Raw genomic sequence first — 24,098 nt, 5'->3', positions numbered from 1 at the left:
TTAACTCATGACCACAAATAATTGTCATTGAATGACCATCTTGGGGGGCTTAACAATGTAAGGTTATATGTAAAAATGTGCAATAGGACTAACTTCCCTAAATGGTAGGATCTCACTTTCTTACGACATTTGAGAGCTAAATATAATAAATACCATGGGTCCTTGGGGCTTTGAGTTTAAGATTTTCCTTTAAAAATAATACTATTATTCTCTGAGGACGTGAGAACAGTATTACTTTATTTAGCTTAAGCTAACCCAGAATAGAATAGAGGAAATAATGAAATGAATGAAAATATGTCTTTCATTGTTGCCCATTCATGCCAAAACTGATGTGTCTTGAAAGTACAAAAATCACTTACAATGGGGAAAATACCTTTAAAATGGTTACAGTTATCTTTAAAGAAGGATGCTTAATGGTTTCAACAATGACCTTGGAATAAACTACAATGCTGGTGATCATATTATTTACTGTAGTCTTATGAACAAGCAAACATAGTGTTTTATAGATGCCCAGGAAGGAAAGTTTAATGTGTCCATTTATATCCCACCTCCATGAAAAGGCCCCAAATGTGGAGAGAATACAGAGTGGAAAATTTCATTTCCAATTTAGATATCTCTCCAAACTCTAGAGGAAGCTGCTCAGCTGGCCTCTGCTGCCATTGAAACTGAGCTGGACAACTACATGAATAACCACTAGGCCAATGGGCCAAGTGCCAGATGAATGTGAGCTACTGGGTTGGACAGACTCTGCCTTGTCTCAGGAGCATTGTTGTGTTAGAAATAGAAGAAAAGCCTTCCCTGAAACTGATGTTGATCAAAATACTGATACATTTAGATGTGCTCTTAGAAGTTCCAATTTTGGGGAGAACTCTTGGAAAAATGCCAACATCTGAACTAGCATTCTTAGTTGTTATTTTGACATGGATATTGAATAGCTGTTTGATTGGGTTTGATTGGGTTTTTTAGAGCTGCTCCTGACATAAATCCATGAGGCAACACTTTACATTAAATCCCCGCCCCCCCAAATTCAAGTTATTCTGCTTTGCTTAAGTCAAGAAAAAAAAGTAACAATCATCTGCTAACTCTGGCAAGAGTAATTAGGACTTTTGGAAAAATCCCTTCAAAGAAAATATGTGAGGAAAGATAAAAGAAAAATCTCTGTCATTATTTTGGAAACTCTTAATTTCCAGACTGAGAATTTGAGATCCCTGGTTATTGCTTCTTCAACCACCTATTTTACTCTTGATGAAGTTAAGTTTTAAATCAATAATGTATCTTACTGAATGTCACACAGACAAGAACTAGCTTATGATCAAACGTACGGTCCTTGAGAACAGACAGCCTACCAGCAGTGACTCAACACTCAGGATAACCCGAAACAGTACCTGAACAGTACCTTTCATGGGGGGTGGTGTGTACACGCTTTGCTTCCTTTGCTTAGGAGATGCATTCTGTGACTGTAAACAAAGAGAAAAAAGTAAAAGCCTTAGATTTGGATAAAAAGTGCAATGCCATCAGACCTATGAGGGAAATAAACATTGCGCCATGTTTCAAAGAGTTTTCTAATTTCCTCCATCATGAAATGGAACTCTAATCAATGAGAAATTATATACACGCTCAGTTATATCACAGGCTCAAGAGATATATGAAGCTATAGAGTCTATTTTATCATAAAATTCTTCATCCATTGCAGTCTTGAAATTGTTTTCTTTACTTTCCCATCTAGTAGCATTAGTTTATTCTAAAAAGAAAGAGGAGACATCAATCCTTTCTATTTTAGCTATGTCCATGGGATAATAATACCTGTTCATAGGATTATTGAGTGGTTCACGGAGGATAATGAGGGTCCTTGGTAAGTAATACCAATCTATAACACTTTTGAATTGACACGTTCAATCTAATATCTCCATTTATTTGGAATTACAATGTTGAGGCAATATTATTGTGTATGTTCAGAAAATAAGACCTTCCCTACCAGAACTGCCATACAACACTCTTACCCCAAGCACACAGAATCAGGATGAAGTTATTGAAGAAGGGATTTTGTTTTTAAGAATGATAAAAATAGGAACATATCTCAGGGGCAAAACCACAGATAATAATATGTATAATATATGTATAATATATATAAATGTTATTTATTTTAATAAGTCATATCTATGTGATCTATCCCCCAATCGGATTATGCCAAAGACTCCTTTTTAATAGCAGGTTGATTTATATTTTAATGTGGCAAGGGTAGAGGTCTTAATCAATGAATTTTGGTGTCTGGAGCAAAATTATTTTTGCTTAGAAAAGCTCTGGTATAAATAATTACAAAAAAACTTTTGGGGGATTATTCCAGGCTTCCCATACATATTAGAAAGAATGTAATGTACAGAGTTTGAAAGAAACTAGAAACAATTCCACAAAGTTGTAAATAGAACCTGAGGCATCTTTCCTAAAGCTTAATTGCTCTCGAAGGTATCAAGATGTTGATATGTACCTAATGCAAGAGCAATCTATTAAAAAGTAAAAAATTTAGGGCTGACCCTGCGGCGCACTCGGGAGAGTGAGGCGCTGGGAGTGCAGCAGTGCTCCGGCCGCGGGTTCGGATCCTATATAAGGATGGCCGGTGCGCTCACTGGCTGAGTGCGGTGCGGCCTGTCACAAAAAGACAAAAAAAAAAAAAAAAAAAGTAAAAAATTTAACCAAACAGTTGCCAAATTCATTTCAACTGAGTAAATAGTACAAGAAAATTTCTCCAGAATAGAATGTTTTGGTGCCAGTCTATTATGCACAGTTGCAGGCAGGGCGACTCTACATTAATGTTAAATGCGTGGATGATTGACATTTCTGAGGCACCTTTATTGTTTCAGTCACAGCTGGTTGATTTTGAGAAGCAATCACTCCTGGGATTTCTTCTATATTTACTTCCATATAAATATTCATATTCACTATTTTTTTGGTGGCTATCCAGTTCCATATATATCAAAGATCAAGTGGAAAATTAATTCTCAGGAAATTTTTGTTGTTGTTGTTTAGTAACGGAGTGGTCAAACTTATTAAGTAATACAATCTGTTTCATACTTATGCAAGAGTTTAGATTTTTCCCAATTATTATCTCACTAAATATATAGAAAAATCTTGTGAAATACTGTTTGGTATTTTGTCTTCTCTGCATTTTTTCAAGTATTGCTATATGCCTACTCATGCAATCATGGGAATTGATTATTAAGTCCATACAGCATACTATTTGATACTTCTTCCATTTATGGACATGAGTTTACTCATTTCATATTCAATATGTTCTATATTGTCAGCCCCCTCAGCCTCCCCTGGTTCCTATTTTCTGTCTAAACTCCTGCACATGCATGTTAAGTGAGTGTGGGGTGACAGTGTTCAGACTAGCTGCTGAATTTGAATCTGAATGCATTTCTTGGTGTACCCCTTGAATCTGGTTACCCAGGCTTTAGAGGACTTCAGTTCCCCAACACCCAGACTCTGGCCTCAGGATCTGCTTTGGCTCCACACAGCAGAAGAGGTGTCTGCCTCCCTCCTGCCCCCATCTCCTCATTCCAGGATTCCAACATTGCCTGGCCCTACCCTGTGGTGCTCATATACAGTCACTCACCGAATCGAAAGTATTAATATCATATCTTGCCACTAAAAGCAATGCTTTATTTTAGAAGGTTTTTGCAGGGACCAGCATTTCATAGGTAGCCACGAGCAGAGATTTTAATGACATCATTTAACTGTTTGTTCAGTCAGAAGAAGCAAGCTAAATCGTTTTTACACCACAAGTATATTTATATCATATTTTATATCACATCAAATCAAGCTAATTGTGTTTTTATTTGATTTGAACACATTTACACAAAATATAAGAAAACTTACTTCTGCTTGTGTGTTGGTCACCGTCTTGTCATCTATTTCTGCAAGAGAAGTAGGTATAATTTATTAGAAATGTAATATTCTTCCTTGTAATATACACATTAACACTTTCAACAACACAGATCAAAATAATTTAATAATTACCTTATACTTATTGAACAACTGTGACTTAGGGATGACAGGAGAGAGGGACAGAGGCAGGTGATTTTCTTCTGAGCTAATCTTCTCCCAAAAGTTTTTTAAAATGCAATTTAAAAATAAAAAGCATTTTTCTCAACAACCCATATTTCCCACATTCCAGCAGTCCAGAAAGGGGTCCAGGAAAATGACTCTTTGGCCAACTGTTAGTGTCATCGGCCTCACAGTGTTAAGGCATAAGCAACCTCCTTCCTCATTGATTTTGCTGCTGCTACCACTGTCTATTAACTACAGCTTCTGTCAAATTTCCTCAAGTTTGTCATTAGGCAGAGCAAACATCCTTTCTCACTCAGCCCAATCACCATGACGCCACAGGAGGCAACATCTTCTCTTGCATATGTCCCTGGAAAGAACTAGTTGTTTTGTCAAATATTTCTTACAACAGTGCTCAGCAACTTCTACACAAATTGTCTATAAAGGCTTGTGAGGAAGGGTGGGATGAAGGAAGATGTGCTCACATAAGTCCCTTCCACAGAGCGAGGGTGCTCCAGGCTGGGCTTCTTTCCTACCTCCTCACCCACATTGTATGGATTCTGCTCCTTGGTTTCTTGCCCCTCTTATCCTTTCCTGATGCTCCTGTTAGTCCCAAACCTAAAAGACTGATCCTGTGGCCCATGAACTGAATGAGAAGTTCATCAAAAGATATCTGCTTAAAGACAATGATAGAGATCTGTATTGCTTGACATCAACACATATATAAGTGAAAAGTACTCCAAAATTATATGCATGTTAATTTTATTTTATAAATGATAGATAAATGTAGATAGAGACATGCATGTATTTTTCTTTTTATAATGAGCATGTGTTACTTTTATGATATAAAAACAGAGTGTGTGTAGGTATATGTCTCTGTGTGTGTACATATAGATATATACACACATGTATATACATACATATTTAGTAAAATTTCTATACAAATCCAACCATGCATGAAGTTGATAATTCATATAGTAAGAGACCAAAATGGCTAAGGAGCTAGAATGAATAGTATATGGGACTATTGTTTATTCTTATCTGATATCTTGGTTGCTAGATTCTTAAAAGTTATAGAATCTTCTAATGAATTTTCTCTTTTTTATATTGGGGAGGATAGACAGGAAACTATTTGTTTAGAAGAGAAATCACAATTATTTGATGCAATCACTGGAAGTATCTGGCTCAATATCAGGCAGCTATGAATATACTAAATTGAACAACTCTATCTACCAATGTGAAAGATTTTGCCATCACATTTTAATTAAAGATTAAATATGATCCACTGTAACAATGCATGTCTTGTGATCCATTGGACTGTTAAATGTCAATAGGATTTCCTAACATTTTGTTTAAGCCTTACGAGTTTTCAAAATTCAACCCAGGACCTACAACTTAGTGTTTAGGAACAAAATTGTTTCCCATCAGTCAGCTTTGCACTTTTTCTCCTGTCTGAGTATAACACACACGAAAACAACATCTTCACAAGACAACTGTGAGAACTTTGCTCAGGGCACAATTCAGTGAAAAAAGGTTTTTATTCTTTTTGCTGAGTTATGTTGACATAAATCAACTATTTATGTCATGAAGACAAGGACTGAGAAAATTTAATCTTATGTTCTCATGTTGAAATTGAAGAGTGAAAACTAAATGAATTTCAAGTCAAAGTGACTCAGACGAAAGCACAAAACAAGCCAAGAATAGATGATAGTTTCCTTGAAATCCACTTATATAAGTAAATGTCTATTTCCTTTAATAGATTATTACTAAACTGGGAAGGTTAATCTTCTCTGTCTCCCAAGTGCCTTACATAAACACAACACACATACACACACACACACAAACACACAATATGCTCACAGGGCACACATACAGTGGGACAACATACAGACACACAAAAAAATGTGCTCTCTAATTTGTACTAAGGAAGTTGTAACCAAAGGAGGGTACCCAACAAAAACACATGCAAACCTTATCATCTTTTCTCTACACAAAAACATCACAATGGTGTTTACAATGTCTCTCTGTTCTCTACAAACCCTCAAATTGTGACCCTATGGCCAACCCCCAAAATGTTTGGGAAAGCTGGATCCCGCATGAAATGTAAGAATGGATTCCTGTCTTTAAATACTATTTCACTTTCACCTTACATCAGGAAATAAAAATACTATTTTGAAGTAGGTAGAACAAAATCAGTTTGATGAGAGGTTTATTAGATGATAATGCATAATTGAAATCTACAAATTTCCTGAAAGAGGCTGCTTTACCTACTCCATCTTTATCTTTTCTATATTTTTCCTATATTTTTCATTTTCTCAAGTGCTGATTGGTCTGAAAAAAGAAATTCTTTGCTTTGGGAGAAAAACATACAAGTCATCTAAGTATAACATTTTAAGGAATATTGTCATCATTGAAGACAGAGAAAAGGATAGAAATGTTTCAGAAAGTTTTAAGTATTGATTAGTTAGAGTGCTCTTGAGATATTTAAATTCATAAAAGGAACAGAACAAACTCAGGATCCATGTGGATACACACATAAACTGCAAACACCAACTGTCTGATTGTCTTAGAAATGTCAATGAAATCCTATCAGACTTCGGAAAACTAGTTGTAATAAAAAATTAAGTGTCTAGAAAGATGAAGTCTAAGGAGGAAGGAAACGGAATACCACAGTCAAAAGATAAACAAAAGTTTCTGAATTATAACAGAGCAAGAACTGCAAAAGCTAACAAAATGAGCAGAATGTAAAAAGAGATAGAAAACTAAGTGAAGCCTAGTAAGCCATAGCTGGGGTTGGCAGAAAATTTATGTCTTAGCAAAAGCAGTGGAGAGCTTACATAATTTCTAATGTAGTTCTTCCACTTTCTGTCATGACCACTTGGAAGTTTCTTAATCTTCCCAATCTTCAGGGTTTTTCTCACTTGTGAAATTGGGGAAGCATAATTATTTTTACTCTGCCTTCCTTAGTTTCTCATAAGCTGGTTTTGAGGAATAAAATATTTTAATGAGAGCATTAGTCCCCCCTCCTTAAGCATGGACTGCACATAGTGACTTCCTTCTGAAGAGTATAGTATAGAATCGGGGAGTGGGGAAATGAGTTCCTTTACAGTGGAGAAACTTAACAAACATGAATTCAGCCCCGTGACTAAGGTCAACATCAACAGTCATAAATCATGTTGATAGTATGAACCCTTGATATGACGTGATGGTTCTTCCTCTCAGTTATCTTCCTCCTAAAATCCCTTAAATCCAGTCTAATCATGAGAAAAAACACCAGCCAAATCCCAACAGAGAAACACTGTACAACATACCTGACCACCACTCCTCAAAACTGTCAAGGTCACAAAGAACAGGGAAAGTCTGAGAAACTGTCATAGCCAGGAGGAGCCTAAGGAGACGTAGTAACTAAATGTGATGGGGTATCTCAAATGGGATCCTGGGGCAGGAAAAGGGCAATTTGATAAAAACTAAGAAAATCCAAACAAACTATGGACTTCAGTGAATAATAATATTTCAATATGGGTCATTAATTGTAGCAATGTAACACATTAATGACTAACGTAAGATGTTAATGACAGGGAAACTATGTGTGGGGAGGGGGGTATATGGAACTTAATGTACTTTCTGTTCAATTTTCTGTAAATCTAAAACTCTTTTTTAAAAAAGTAAGTCTATTAATAAAAAGTTAAGCAAAAAAAAAAAAAAAATGGAAAAGCACTACGTGCAAATAAAAATAACCCTAAGAATATGCTTTTGTTATTACTGCCAGGATTCTGTGTGTAATTTGAAGAACACCAGAGAGTCGTTATTAGAAAGTAGGTTATGTAACTGAAAACAAGGTCATGAACACAATATCATTTTTAAAAATGTTATATAGGGCCAATTAAAGAGATAGAGGAAAATGTAGGAATAAGCTTATAAAGAGAAGATTTTAAAGTTCAGTTGAAGTTGTCGAAAGCTGATGCAAACGAAGATGTGTTCGTGAAAAAAAAAAGTTAGATCATTTCCATACAAGCCCAATGATAATGAAAGCACTTTACTTTGACTTATTTACTGATTGAATGTAGAGAGAGATGGGACCAAGTATAAAAGAAAATACTGCCAGTACCTGTTTGATTTTACATGTCCCCAGGCTTACTGCTTCTGTGAGTTTGCTTCTCATACCCAGACTCTCCTTCCCTCCTGCCCAATACCACCAATCCCTCAGAGTTCTATTCAAATGGCATCTACTCTGGGAAATCTTTCCCAAGTCATTCCTTCCTGATCCCCAACTGGAGGTCATCTTCCCCCAACTCCTCAACATCCACAGCACTTCTTCTATGCCTATCTCATAGTACTTATTACCACATACCCTGTACTATGGTCACTGGTGTTTTATCTCCCCAGATAACCTGTAAAGAAATGGGATTAGCCTCCAGGTGTGAATCCTGCATAACCCTTAGCATAGTAGCATATTTGACATACAATAAAAGCTCGTCAAATAAATATAGTGGACCCTCTGTATCCATGAATTCTGCATCCACAGATTCAACAACTGTGGATCAAAAATATTTGGAAATAAATAAGTAAATAAATAAAATATAACAATAAAATAATACAGATAAAGAATACAACACAACAACTATACATAGCATTTACATTGTAGTAGGTATTATAAATAATCTAGAGGTAATTTAAAGTCCATGGGAGGATGTGTGTAGGTTATGTGCAAATACTAGGCCATTTCATGTAAAGGACTTGAGCATCCCAGGATTTGGTATTTGTGGGAGGTCCTGGAACCAATCCTCCACGGATACCAAGGTATGACTGTATATTTTAATGCCTCTGTTTCATAAAGCAAGACCATCTGTTTACTGCTTCTGTATATCCCGAAATACAGTAGTAGAGCAATTACTTGTTCAAAGTAGGTGCTAAATAAAAGCTTTTGACAAATAAGTGATTTGTGAAGGCAAAAGCCATACCTTCTATATTTTAAATTACTTTACTGGATCCAAGACAGTGCTACAGGTACTCAAATTCTCACAAATATTACCTAAGTGGTTCAAAAGGGAATCTTAAAGGGAAAACAAAGATGTATGACTTTGCTCTGTTGTTTTCTAAATATTAGGAAGATATCTGGATCAATGGTATCTTATATACCATTTATTTAAAAATAAATGGTATATATGATGAAATTTAATATATTCTCTTATAGAAATCAGCCTTAGATAATAACTATAACCATGGAAATGAATGATTTATTCAGGATATTGCCTGCAAAAGAGCACTGACCCATATATAGAATGCTTTGGTAGGGAGAGATTCAATTTCTTAGAATAAACCCAAGAGATACAGACTTTTGATGAATTTAGATAACAGAGGGTCACTTGAGTCTTTATTTTAAAGTTATTTTGGAAATGTGAGGGGAAAAGTCAGTTTAGAGGAAATTGGAGGATTCCCAATAAAAACAGTGTTGTAAGTTCATATTTTGAAGACTCCTCTGCTCAAAAGCAATAGCAATGACAGATTAAATTTAAAAAGAGATGACTACAAACATAAAGCCATAGTCAAAAATTAGTCAAACTTCTCCATGGACCATAATGTTAGAAAAGCAAAATGCAATAAGCGGGTAAGAAACCATGGGCCTGAAAGACATTAGATCCACAAGCAGGCAGAGGCAACTGGAAGTTCTAATCCCTTAGTAAAGAGACTGACACCATGTGAAGGAAGGGACAAAAGCCAGGCTTGCTTCCTGGAGCTAGAAGCAGGGCTCACTCACCTATGTTGAGAAAAGGCACTGATGTGTGTATCCAGGGAGACAGGAGAAAGTGGACAGCTTGGTACAAGCCACCACAAGCTCAGTGACTGCTTCTGCTTTGTTTCTAGTATCACTATTGAACAGGATTCCCTGAGGTCTAAATTAAGACCTGACTCTACATTAAAAGACTGTAGTATTGAATAAAGAAAGACTCAAGAACATTAACAGGGAAAGGTGAGCATAAAGGAGGGGAAATTTCCATTCATGATGAGTTGAAAATTAAAATTTCAAAACTCAAAAAAAAAAAAAAAAGAAAAAAATAGGAATACTGCCTTAAAAGCAAGTAGAAAATGAATTCCTTCCGGGTGAAATGAAAACTTCACAGCATTTTGAAAATGTTTTTAAAATGGGTACATTTCAACCCCACAGAGTCAAAGAAAAAAGTGTATTCATTAAAAAAAAATATGTATTTTTTTTTAAAACAGGCTAAAATGAAATAAGAACGGATAGATACAGAAAGAAGCAATTAGAAATACAGTCATGGAAATAAAAAACTCAGTAAAGGTGAAAAACTCTATCTAGCCTGGCCTAAGTATAGCTAAAACCCTGGAGATATATGAAGGTACTTGAAAAAATTCATGGAAAGATTCATATTATATATATATGAAGAACTTAAAGGGTAGAGAGAAGAAGCTAGAGGAGTAGGACTTTGGGACCTGAGCAGTGAGTTCCCTGGGTTTTCTTTTTGACTTATAACCTGCACTGGATGCTAGAGAAGCTAGCAGCCTGAAAATGCTAACAGGAGCCTCAAAAAAAAAAAAAACCCAAAGACCCAAAACAACAACAACAACAACAAAACTCCCAAGAAAGCCTACTCTTTCTAACCAAAGGATCAAACAAAAGGACAACACAGCATGACAGGAAACCATTAGATAATAATTGTTCTCCTGTAGATATAGAAAACAAACACACACAAAAACAAAAACATGGCTCCACCACCACGGGGATACCTAGATGTCCGTGCTCACCTAGCTATAAGGTAGCACCCCTCACCCACCACTCTGCTAGGGAATTATCAGATGAGACCAATTGGGAACCTCAGAGGTAATGCGGTCCCCTTCCACGATGTAAGTAGAGGCCACATGGGAACCTGAACTTTCACCCCCACTCAGTGGTAGTAAGCTGACTCTCCCCTCCGCAGCTCTGTTGGAGAAATACAAACAGGAAGGTGGCACTTTCACAGCCATCCATTGGTAATGTGGCATCAAGAGAGAAATGATGCCTAACCAACAAGGAAAAGCAATTTGTAAAACAGCAATTTCTCCTCAGAAACTGTGAGGCCAGAAGGAAGCAGAACGTTTTTCAAGTGCTGAACAAAATGACCTGTCAACTCTAAAATTCTATGTCTAGTGAAATTGTGCTTGAGAAATGAAGCATAAATAAAGACATTCTCTGACAAAGGAAAACAGAGAATTTGTCATAAGCAGAACTAACTTAAAAGAATGGCAAAGGAATTTCTCTAACTAGAAGGGAAATAAGTGAAAAAAGGAGTCTTGGATATCAGGAAAGAAGGAAGAATAATGGAAAAAGCAAAAATCTGGGTAAATATCCTCGACTTTCCTTCTCCTCTTGAGTTTTATACATTATGTTTGACAGCTGGAACACTGTCTGATATGGTACTCAATATAGGTAGAGAAAATATTTAAGACAATAATGCAAATGAGATGGTAAAGGCAAAGATCAGTTGGCTGCAAGTATGTGGGTTGATTCCCAGGTTTTCTATTCTGTTCCATGGGTCTGAGTATCTATTTTTATGCCAGTACCAAGCTGTTTTGGTTGCAATAGCTTTGTAATATAATTTGAGGTCAGGTAGTGTTATGCCTCTAGAATGGTATAAAATTTTACAAAATTGAAGAGATACATAAATCTTCTAATTAAAAGCACATGCCAACAAAATTAATAAAAATAACTGCACATCCGGAACATAAAAATAAAAGTTCAGAACACAACATTTAAAGAGAAAACTTGAGAGTTACAAGAGATAGAAAGGACAATTATTTACCATGCAAAAGTATCTCATCTGCAATAATAAATGCCAAAAGATGAAGGCACTGAGTTAAACTATTTTTCTACCCATTAAATTTTATTCAAAGGGACAAAATATGGACATTTTCAGATATTTGAAAAAGATCAATAGTTATATTTTGTTTTATTGATGAGTACAATCAACTTATGTTCATACAATCCAGACTGCTTAAAAATAAAAGTAAAAATCAAACATTTATGCAAAGTGAATTGAAACAAATATTCTTACATTTTGTGAACATTTTAGTTGAATATGTATTTTACCACAGTTAGATTATATATCACAAAAAGAGTGAAAGACTGAGGAAACTGCAGACAATTGTTTCCAAAGATCTAATTTTTATCCTACTCTGAGAATAGAATTGGTTAGTTTTGTTTATTAATATCTTTCTTGAACTGATTAGATTAGCCACGAGTCTTTTTTTTAAAAAACATGCAATTTTGTTTTATATTATAAGTCTTGGTTTCAAAATAATTTTTATTGCTCCCTACTCTGAATTTTTTGGGGGGATATCAAAAAAGGTAAACATATTATTATGTTTTATTTAGAATTCAAATGTGCCTTTTTCCCCAGTTCATTCATTTGGGAGCTGTTCTTAATTAGCTGACAGGAATTCGGTCTATTTTAATCATCTGTCAATAAATTATGATTATTTTATTTTACTGAAAATATTAGAACATATTAATAAAAACTATATATTTTGTAATTTTAGTTAATTTTATACCAAAAACAAAACAGAAATACTAATTCTAAAATGCGGTGGATAATTTTCTTGCCTCAATTTATAAAATGACAGATTGAAGCAACTAAGTGACATCCTGTTGTGTGACAGCAATGGTCTCACATTTGTCATACTGGTGTGAGATGCACAAGCAGGTGAATGTCAGAGGAGAAAGCAGTGTACCCAGTCATAAGCCAGTAAGGTAAAATTCACTAAAACAGGATTGAATTTCACAAAACCATCACTGTGTGTGATGATATGACACACAAAAGAAATCAACTTGATTATTTATTTCACTTGTCAAGAAATCCCTTTGGCTTTGTCTTAGTATAACTATTAACTGATAGAGGCATATATTCATGCTCTAACAGGAGGAAGAAAATTGAGATTTGCCAGTATTCTTTTTTCTATGTCAGAGATTACAGATTTGTTTTCACTGATACTTGTTTTATTTGACCATTTATTTTGATTTTATCCTTAAAACTAATCCTGGAAAAGAGATCAGATGAATATTCTGAGTTATTGGAACTACAAGGGATCTTTTAAAAGTTCATGGAAATATTTATGTTATCTTTTAATTTCATTTTTCCACAAACTTTTTGATGTACCTTTGTATATAGGGGGGGGAAGCTAAAATTTAATATATATATAAAATATGTTTGTATTTATATTGCTAACTTTTTTGTTAGATATGCTGTCATTTAATATCTTTTAACTTCTTCCCATTTAATCATTTAAAAATCATCAATCTACAGTTGATGCTGTATAATCTTCTCAAAAATATTTTTAAAAATTTAGTATTAATCATTGTATTATCACAATTTTAAAAAGGGTTTTTATAAAATATTAACCATGAATCAACACTAAATTAAAACATCTTATATGCACCTTTCTACACCCAAACAAATGACTTAAATGTATTCAAAGAGTGTTAATAAATATGAGGAGGTCATTATTTAGCTATCACAATTCACTTCTATGTGCTAGTAAAATTCGTGATTAAAAAATATTGCTTAAGTGTTTTCTTTTTTTTTTTTTTTTTTTTTTTTTTTTTTTTTATTTATTTTTTTTTTAAATTTTATTTTGTTGATATACATTGTAGCTGATTAATGCTCCCCATCACCAAAACCTCCCTCCCCTCTCCCTCCCCCCACTCCCCCCCAACAATGTCCCCTCTGTTTGCTTGTTGTATCAACTTCAAATAATTGTGGTTGTTATATCTTCTTCCCTCCCCCCCCCGATTTGTGTGTGTGTGTGTGTGTATGTGTGTGTGTGAATTTATATATTAATGTTTAGCTCCCTCCAATAAGTGAGAACATGTGGTATTTCTCTTTCTGTGCCTGACTTGTTTCACTTAATATAATTCTCTCAAGGTCCATCCATGTTGTTGCAAATGGCAGTATTTCATTCGTTTTTATAGCTGAGTAGTATTCCATTGTGTAGATGTACCACATTTTCCGTATCCACTCATCTGATGATGGGCATTTGGGCTGGTTCCAACTCTTGGCTATTGTAAAGAGTGCTGCGATGAACATTGGGGAACAGGTATACCTTCGACTTGATGATTTCCATTCCTCTGGGTATATTCCCAACAGTGGGATGGCTGGGTCGTATGGTAGATCTATTTGCAATTGTTTAAGGAACCTCCATACCATTTTCCATAGAGGCTGCACCATTTTGCAGTCCCACCAACAATGTATGAGAGTTCCTTTTTCTCCGCAGCCTCGCCAGCATTTATCGTTCATAGTCTTTTGGATTTTAGCCATCCTAACTGGGGTTAGATGGTATCTCAATGTGGTTTTGATTTGCATTTCCCGGATGCTGAGTGATGTTGAGCATTTTTTCATATGTCTGTTGGCCATTTGGATATCTTCCTTAGAGAAATGCCTACTTAGCTCTTTTGCCCATTTTTTAATTGGGTTGCTTGTTTTCTTCTTGTAAAGTTGTTTGAGTTCCTTATATATTCTGGATATTAATCCTTTGTCAGATGTATATTTTGCAAATATTTTCTCCCACTCTGTTGGTTGTCTTTTAACTCTTTTAATTGTTTCTTTTGCTGTGCAGAAGCTTTTTAGTTTGATATAATCCCATTTGTTTATTTTTCCTTTGGTTGCCCGTGCTTTTGGGGTCGTATTCATGAAGTCTGTGCCCAGTCCTATTTCCTGAAGTGTTTCCCCTATGTTTTCTTTAAGAAGTTTTATTGTCTCAGGGTGTATATTTAAATCCTTAATCCATTTTGAGTTGATTTTAGTATACGGTGAGAGGTATGGATCTAGTTTCATTCTCCTGCATATCGATATCCAGTTATCCCAACACCACTTGCTGAAGAGGCAGTCCCTTCCCCAGTGAATAGGCTTGGTGCCTTTGTCAAAGATCAGATGGCAGTAAGTGTGTGGGTTGATTTCTGGATTCTCTATTCTATTCCATTGGTCAGTGTGTCTGTTTTTATGCCAGTACCATACTGTTTTGGTTATTATAGCTTTGTAGTATAGCTTAAAGTCAGGTAGTGTTATGCCTCCAGCTTTATTTGCTTAAGTGTTTTCTAAGGCAGTGAGATTCATCTAGCATAGTGTCAGAATTCCACATATTTTCACACTGAAGTTTGAATTGAAAAATAGATGCCATGTAAGTTTATGGAGCATGGTGATAGCGTAATTTCTTGACTTTTTTTTTTAATGTCTATCAATGGAAATTCTGCAACTGATGTGATGGTAATATTTACTTACCAAGAAAAACCATGACTAAGCCTTATGAATATTGCCTCTTCCTTTTGTATAGCTCTGCATTGAAAAAGTCCCTCATCAAACCATAATATTCCAGCTGCCGTAGTATTACTAGAGGCTAATTCTTGACCTCCTCACCCCCTTTACTTAATCCATTACTAACAAGAGAGTAAATAATATAATTTTATAGACTTTAAACACTAGTCAGCATATAATTTTTCTTCCTTCCTTCAGGGGGCACTAATAATACATTTGTCTCAGAAAATACTAATAAAGTTGCAAAATAAAAGTATCAATCATGCATATATTCTTTCCCATTCTCCTTTTCTATCCTGTTGAGCTAGTGCTTAAAACAAATGCTGCATCTTTCCCCATCAATTTCCTCAGTGAAACTCCAAGTATTCAGGCGAGGATAGGTTATTTTCACGTCCAACCTGCATGTGTTGCTGGATTACAAAAGGCTTAGCTGCTGTGGGTTTGTTTTTGTTTGAAAGCAGAACGTACTCCTTCTCTGTGGGAAGCTTCTTTGAAACATTCAGAGAGAATGTTTTTGATTCTACCTAGTCAAGAAGAGAAAATGTTCCACTGCTATAATACAATCTGGGTGACAGTACAATCCAGTGTGTTCTGGGACTCACACTCTAGGAAATTTATGTAATGTACACCAAAATTAACAAAGTGGAAGAAATATTCTAAACTAATTTTTAAAAAAAATTTCTCTCAGCTTTGCAGTGTTTTACACTCTGCTTTTTTGTTAAAGTATAAGTACTGGTTCATTAATGACAGGTGGACAGATATGATTACATGAGACAAGATTAGTATTTAATTTGGCAAGGGCTTGGAAGAATCAAATAATTAACCCAGGCTGTGGGATCGATGCATGACCTATTGCCAGTACAATGCAAGAATGAGGTAAGGTGGCCTCTAAGCAGGTGGTCCTGAGATGCTGTTCAGAGTTAACATGTGAAAAAAAGTCCACAGGTAGAGGCTTGCAGGGTGGAGACCAGGCTGCAGAGGCAGCAATGTTGTATCCAAAAGTCCAAACTGAAACAAAGTCAGCAAAAGGAGTGGGGTTCTGAGAGGTAATTCAGTCCAAAAGACCAGCATTAGGATTTCAAAGTATAGTACAAGCTAGCAGATTGGTATAAATGGATGATGAAGATCAACTTTCATGAAATCAAGCATTAAGATCAAGGAGATAGCCACTGAGAACCTGGGCTGTGAAAGGAGAATAGTTGCTAAAAGACTGAGTAGAAACTGCAGGGGATAGACAAAGAATGAGGGAAATAAACGGGGGCGGGGGGGGGGAACCTTGCCTTAATATTATATTTTGAGGTTTTGCTTAGAGTACTATGGATCAGTTCACAACAGGCTAATGATATCACTTATCAAAACCAGAGAAGCAAGATAAATTGTAAATAGCATCAAGACCTGCAAAAGCAAATAAAACTACAGAGATTAGATACATTTCAGAGTAAGAGAATAACAATTCATATTCTGCCCCTGGCAGAGGGCCGCTACAGGAGAGCAGAGAATCCAGAGAAATTTTGGCAATTATGTGATACTAGAATGACAAAATTGTAAACTTCAGGGACTTCAAACATACGACTTATCTCTGCCTTAAGACATTTGAGAGTTTCTGATACTATACAGGATGGGTGAATAAATAATACGAAAATCTCTCAAAAAGTAGAGCATAAATTCCAAAAATACAAAGACCTGAAGACCATTGGTTGAAATGCCTAGAACAGATATAAAACATAGGTAAACTGAGTCATGTTAAAGCTGAAATCTGGACTCATCCTGGCGCAGTTTATGACTGGACTAAGTGATCAGTTCCCTATTGCACCTACCTGGCAGAGTAAAGGGTAAACACATTAAACACTTTTTTTTTAAATTTAAATATTTTGGGACCTCTAAAGTTTCTTAAAACACAAATGTTCAGCATTCAATAAAAATTGCTAGGCATAAAAAGATAAGACTGATAAATAAGAGAAAATAGAAGTAGAACCACAGGTGATTCGGATATTGAAGTCAGCAATCACAGACTGTGATTAATATGTTAATAAAAATAGAAGGGATATAAACAAATTAGATTGAAAGATAAATAATTTGAACAGAAAAAATAGAAACTTTGAAAAGAAACAACTTCATGAACAAGATCTGAATTTAAGAACCCAATGGATTGTTTTAAAGGCATATTTCAATTAGCAGAAGATGTCATTAAATTAGTGAACGAGGAGGCAATTCTGTAGAATTATTCAAACTGTAGTAGACAGAGAAACAAGTGAGTGGAAAAAAGAGAACATAGAATAAGAAACATTTGAGATACAGTCAAAACGTATAAAATAAGTGTAATTGGAGTCCTAGAAGCAGAGAAAAGAGAGAACGGAAGAATAATAGCCAAGAATTAAAAACAAAAACAAAACAAAACAAAAAACACCAGATAACTGATGAAAGAAGCTTATAACAAACTCCAAACAGGATGGGAGGGTGGTGGGGAAGGAGAAAAAGACAGGGAAAAAAGAAAATTCCACATAGGCATATCATAGCAAAACTTCTGAGGGCCAAAGACAAAAAAGAAAATCTTTAAAGCAGCCAATTAAATAAAACCACAACAGCAAAAACATCTTCAAATAGTGACAATAAGATGAACTAAAACAGAAGATATCGGGATAACATTTAAAATTCTGAAAGAAAATATCAGTCAGCCCCAAATTTTATATTCAGTGAAATTATCCTTTTAAAATGAAGGTGAAATTTCAAATTATGCCTGCTCTAAGATCTAACACAAGTTTTTAAAAATATATTCTTTCTTTGGATCAAAACTGAATTTGTAAATCTTTTTATCTAGTTTCTCATTTAAAAATCCTGTTGCTAGTCTTGTTTCTTCATCAACATAAATCTTCCCTTGACTCACCCACGAGGGCTGTATGTAGTGATTAGACAGATAACATTTTTCTTCTCAAAACCTGGGAGAAAGCCTACTTCCAGGGCGTGGAACAGAGGAGAAACACAAGCGGGAGTCAGCCTTACATGATATCCAAGCCACAGTGCATTCCCCAATTACCCTATCGCTCTAATTTCCCTTTGAATGTGACTATGGCAATATATATGTTACTGAAATATTTCTAAGCCAAGTCTGCTGTACCTTTATTTGCATAACACTGTTAAGAATGCTCAGCATCTCTCTCAGTTTTATGTTCATCTCCTCTATCTAATAAATAGGGTTATCAACTTTGGTTGCAAACTGGGATATTATCCTAAATCCTTAGTATATTTTTACTAGCTTTTCTTTTTAATCTTTTTTGGCACTACTTTGTGAGAAAAAAATTAATTCTGTTCTGTAAAGGAGTAGCAACAGAGAAAAACAATTTATTGTCCTCTTTTTGAAGTACTCTAGAGATTTAATCACAAAGACATTGGTGCTATCTTCGAGAGTTTCAGAAGGAATTTACCATCAGATCTCTGAAAACAGCAGTGAGTCTAAATGATTGCAGTTCAACAGATTCTCTTTTTTTCGTGTCTAACATATTTGATTTCTTTGCAGAGACCTTTGGATCACAACTATTGACGAGATCATCTATAGTGGAACAATACAAGGAGGGGACAGTCAAAAACAAAAAAATCCGTAGGGGCTTTAGGTCTACTAGTTCAAGAACAATCACTGACCCATGAGCCTTCAGAACTGAATAGGAATAAATCAAATTCAAATGAACGAAATTGCTGTGCACAGCTCAGCTCTTCATTTTGCATGTAAATTTGTTATTTCCTTGTGGTTTTAGCATTCTAGCGTAGAATGCTATAGAATGTCTAAAGTGCCAGAGAAGTCTATCATATACGACTTACAAATAGTAGAGGACTAGAATTCTCAACGTTTCTATTTAGTAACGATAAGTGTATGTAGCAGGACTGTGCAAAATCTCCTAAGACAGGGTGGTGAAGCCTCTCTTCCTGATTTATCATACTCTCTCACTTTCCAAAATGAACCCTTATAGCCATAAGCCCTTTTGCTGAAAGCCTGCTGGGCTCTGTTGAAGGCCTATCATTTGGGGCTTCCAGTTAAGCCACCAGGCAGTGGTTTCAGCTGTGTTTTTCTTTGAGCTCTCAGATTTAGTCAAAACTGGGGCCCAAATTGAAACCACCAGAGCAATGAATTTATATGCACTGGAAAGAAGAATGTGGGAAAAAGAAGAAAACAGTAAGAATAGTTTCACCCTGTTGTGCCAAGATTCACACAGCTGTGTTTTTCTTTTAATATTATTTATAGGTTTCCATTTTTAATTGATGAAAGTAGGAGCATAACCTCATCACCTAATAGATTTTTATCTCTCAGAGGCCCCCACAAAACAGCTCATTATAGGGGCAGCCAATAAAAAGCAGGTACAAGATATTCTCTGTGGAAATAGTGAAGGAAATGACAAAGAAAACACAAGATGGATCATGTTGGTTTATTAAGAAAGAACTCTCAACCAGTAACTGTCTTGTGATTCAGATTAGAAATCTTCAAAACTATCTTTCTGCTTATATTTCATAATTTCTGTTGCCATTTTCAAGCACAGAAAAACCAGTTCATTTGAAACCTCAAGTGTCTGCTTTTCATCAGTATTCTCAATTTTTATGAACTTAGTTTCTCTTATAAAACATATTTTATCCTACCGCATAACCATCTTATATGAGGGCCAAAGAACTATTGCATCATCTTATCAGTGGTGATTCTCAATTTTTTCTGTCTACTTGGGGTCTGAATATGCCACATTTGCTCCAGAAAAATAAGTTGATTCATTTAGTTGATGGATTTTCTTTTGAAATGACATTTTAAATACCCACATGTATTCCAGTAATTCTAGTTAAAAAAAAAAAAAAATCTCTTTTAGATAGAATTACCTGGAGAACTGATTATAGACATACTTTTTGCACAAATTTAATAGATCTATTTAAAAATAATTATCAGATATTCTAGGCAGTGTTGAAAAACCAGTGAAGTAATTATTTAGTGAGCACTTAATACCTTCCCAATAATATTTTTATATCATTCTGATATATGGGTTCCTTTAAATAGGATTTGAAAAATTTAGGTTTTAGCCATTATAAAACACAAAAATTTCATTTTTGTATTACCTAAGATTTCCCAAAATTATTTTTAGCAGAGTCCCCAAATGAGGTCCTATGATTAGTTTCCTTACAAGTAAAAGTAGGGGAAATATTGAGGTGAGAAAATTATTCAAAGGTTAACGATTTGAATGGTGATGACAGGAAATATGACAGAATTAACTTTAGAGATAGGACTGAGGGGCATTGGATTTAGATTAGAATTAGCTGCTTACTAATATTTGGAATATTTAGTTCTCTATTGACTCCACAGAACGTTTTCTCTTTTTTCACACTGGTTGTTAACATTGACAGTGACATCAAATCTGCTTTGTGACTTGCATTAGTCAGCCAGAGCAAATGTAATCATTTTTCATTTCTAGAGACAATAATGAAATATAAAGGTAAACTTCTAAAATATTTCTCTATACATCATAAATTTAATTATTTACCATGATTGTCAAATTTAAAATTATGACTACTGTATTTCTGATTTGAATTACAAGTTAATAATATTTGATGACCAATTTGGGGGTTATTGTTCATGCATAAAATCATGCATAAAGCAAAGATATCTTTAAAATTAGGTTTAACAGAGAGTAGAATAGTGGTTACCAGGGGCAGAGTTGAAATATTAGGTCAAAGGGTACAAAGTTGCAGTTATATAGGGCAAATAAACGTAGAGAACTAATGTACAACATGAAGACTATAGTTAACAATATGATATTCTATACTGAAAACTTGCCAATAGAATAGATTATAGGTATTCTTACTATAAAAAAAAGAAAAAAAGAAGGAAAGAAAGAAGGAAAGAAGGAAGGGTGGGTAAACATAAGAGACAATGCGTATGTTAATTTGGTTGTCTGTAGTAATCACTTCAGGATGTAGATGTATATCAAGATAAATACATCAAAACATCATGTTGTACACTTTAAATATATATACAATAAAAAGTAAATAAAACTAGGTTTTAATTTATTCTTATAAAGCCCAATATGAATGGACATTTGACAATTTTGGAGTTTCTCTAACTTGATCAAATTGTTATATTAAATAATTGCTCATTTATATTCTTATATTATAATCATGCTATTTAATATCCTCCATGGATAAACAATTTGTTTTTTCCAAATACTTTTGCATTTTTGGGCTGTGTAGACATAACTGTTGTGAATTTCAAAGTAATTTTATCTGAATATCTCTATTATCAGTAAAATATTTTAAAATGACATAAAATAAAACAACACTCTCTTAACTAGAATTCTTAATAACAAGAACCAGCTTTCCTTTTTTAGTTATGTAAGATATATTAATTAATGTAATTAACTAATTATGATTGTAATTACATGTTTAGTAATTAACTAATTATAATTGTAATTATATATTTAGTTAATGTAAGATATATTCTTAAAATCGCAAGGTGTCACTCTATACATGAAATGCATATGGGTGCCTACAAACAAATTGGCGATATTTTTGTAGCTTAATCAACTGAAGTCATCCTATCAAATGGTAAATATGTTTCTGTTACTAACAAAGTAAGGGCAGTATATCCTCAAAATCCTATTTCACTTTACATAACATAGTTTTTAGACTTGGAAAATATAGCGGAAGTTACCTTTTGTCACTTGATCATCTGTAATAAACATTCACTTTACACCTTAAGTAACATGCCTCAAAAAAGTGACGCATGGTTCATTGAGTTTTAAAGATTGAAGGATTAAATATCTGCGTGATTGGGTTTTGTTTCCAACTCTTAGTACTTTTATCCATCCTTGAAATCTTCCATGCGTTTTCTCAATTTTCTTTTCTCAAATGTAGTTTACTTGAGGAGTCATAGTTTGTTCTAAAAAGCAATGATTATTTACAGTCGCTAAATGGAAGAACTGTTAAAGGACAAAGTGCTGTAATTAGATACCAGCTCAATATTTTTGGCACCAAGTTCAGATAGGAAAACAAAAAAAATTATACAAATATGTATGTATATCTGGAGGGAAAATATTTTCATATTTGAATAAGCCTTAAAACTAAAACATGTTTCTGCAGGAATAGGATATAGATGCTGTGGGTCAAATGTGTACCCCAAAATCTCATGTATTGAAAAGTTGATCCCCACTGTAATGGTGTTAAGAGGGTGGGAAATTCGATTATGGTATTCGAGAGATGATAGGACTGTGAAGACTATACTCTTATAAATGGATAAATCCATCCATGGAGTAATGAGTTATCGTGGGTGTGGACTGAGGGCTTCATAAGGAGAGCAAGTGAGATTAGTTCTCTTGCTCATGCGATTCTCACAATATGATACTCTTGAGTTGCCGTGGGACTCTGTATGGAGCCCTTACCAAGAAGAAGACCCTCACCAGATGTTCCCAATGGACCTTGGACTTCCAGTCTCCAAAACTATAAGAAATAAATTGTGTTTCTTTATAAATTCCAAGTTTGAGGTATTCTGTTATATGCAACAGAAAACAGACAAATACACAAGAGAAAAAGTGAATGAAAACATATACTTAAATGCAGTTTATAGATTAACATCTATGACAGTCTGTGTTTTATATGTATGGCTGTCATCATGGGTCTAAAATTTGCCCAATATTTTAACAATAATTTACTGCATGTAAAGTATGTGCTGTGCATCCTGTTAGGAACTGGGATCCAAACTTCCTAGAGAGTTTAAACTCTATTGAAGGACACAGATAACTTAAGAAGCAACCACAGTACAGTGTGACAGATAGGGGCTGTAGTAGAGGAAGCACAGAGTATGGTGGAAGCATATATTAAGGGCATCTAACTTAGCCTTGCCAGAGACAGATTTCCTTAAGGACAGACATCTTTTTGAGATTGCTGCTAAGATGGCCATCAAAGGTGGGTGGAATAGGGGAGGGTGATGGGTAAGGAATTAGGGCAGGGTAAGACTGGGGATGAGAAGAGATTTAAATAGCTTGTGGGAATGTCCCTGAGGTGTGAGAGAGCATGATAATTTTGTTAGAAACTGAAAAACTGAAGTAATTGGACTGCGGAATGCCAGGGACATGTTCCAAGAGAAGAGTTAAGTTTAAGACTTAAGACTGGATAATTTAGGGCTTATATTAAGAAGTTTGAACTTCATTCTAAAAGTGATGGGAAACCATTGATGGGTTTTAAGCAGGAAGAGGCAAAATTAGAAAGATCTTTAGAAAGATCATTCTGTCAATTCTGAGGAGAATGAATTGGAGGAGTCCACCTGAATGCAGACAGTCTAGTTAGGAAGGTATTGCAGTTATTCAGGTGATGGATGATGATGGTTTGAATCAGGTTAGAGAGATGTTTAAGAGAAAGAATGGATGGCTTTGGACACTGGCTGGATGTGGGCATGAGGATGGGAGGGTGGAGCAGGTGACAAAGGAGAAAAGGCTCAAAGATTATATCCAGTTTCTGGCTCAGATTTTGAGTACTCATGGAATTCTTGATTTTGAGATTCTTATTGATTATCCAAGTGAAGAGAGCCTGGAAATTAATCATTCTCGGGAATGAAAACAGAGTTTAAGATACAGATTTAGGAGTCATCAGCAACCGGGTGGTCAATGAAGCCGTGGGAGAGGATGAGAATGCCCAGGAACAGCGGGGAGAGCTAGGGAAGCAGAGGGCCCAGGTGGCAACCCTGAGTAGTAGCAACAGTTAAGGGACAGACTGCCAAGGAGACACCTGTAAGGA

At 35.0% G+C, this 24,098-nt stretch overlaps 1 protein-coding gene across 5 annotated transcripts in view; it reads right to left on the bottom strand.

Annotated features, from left to right (window-relative positions):
* Positions 1-24,098, bottom strand: part of PPP1R1C (protein phosphatase 1 regulatory inhibitor subunit 1C) — a 132,886-nt gene that overhangs the window by 68,217 nt on the left and 40,571 nt on the right. For 3 of the 5 annotated variants that reach the window (XM_063104558.1, XM_063104568.1, XM_063104585.1), the window contains exons 3-4: positions 3,877-3,914; positions 1,386-1,457 (exon numbers count right to left, since the gene is read on the bottom strand). In XM_063104558.1, coding sequence (XP_062960628.1) covers positions 1,386-1,457; positions 3,877-3,914 — 110 coding nt within the window. The remainder of the gene's footprint in view (positions 1-1,385; positions 1,458-3,876; positions 3,915-24,098) is intronic. The other 2 variants (XM_063104577.1, XM_063104594.1) reach the window with 1 other exon arrangement.

Source organism: Cynocephalus volans, chromosome 1, assembly GCF_027409185.1.
Source record: "Cynocephalus volans isolate mCynVol1 chromosome 1, mCynVol1.pri, whole genome shotgun sequence".
In the NCBI taxonomy this organism is placed as follows: Eukaryota; Metazoa; Chordata; class Mammalia; order Dermoptera; family Cynocephalidae; genus Cynocephalus; species Cynocephalus volans.
The sequence above is the reverse complement of the archived record's forward strand: the minus strand, read 5'-3'. Positions and strand labels throughout refer to the sequence as shown.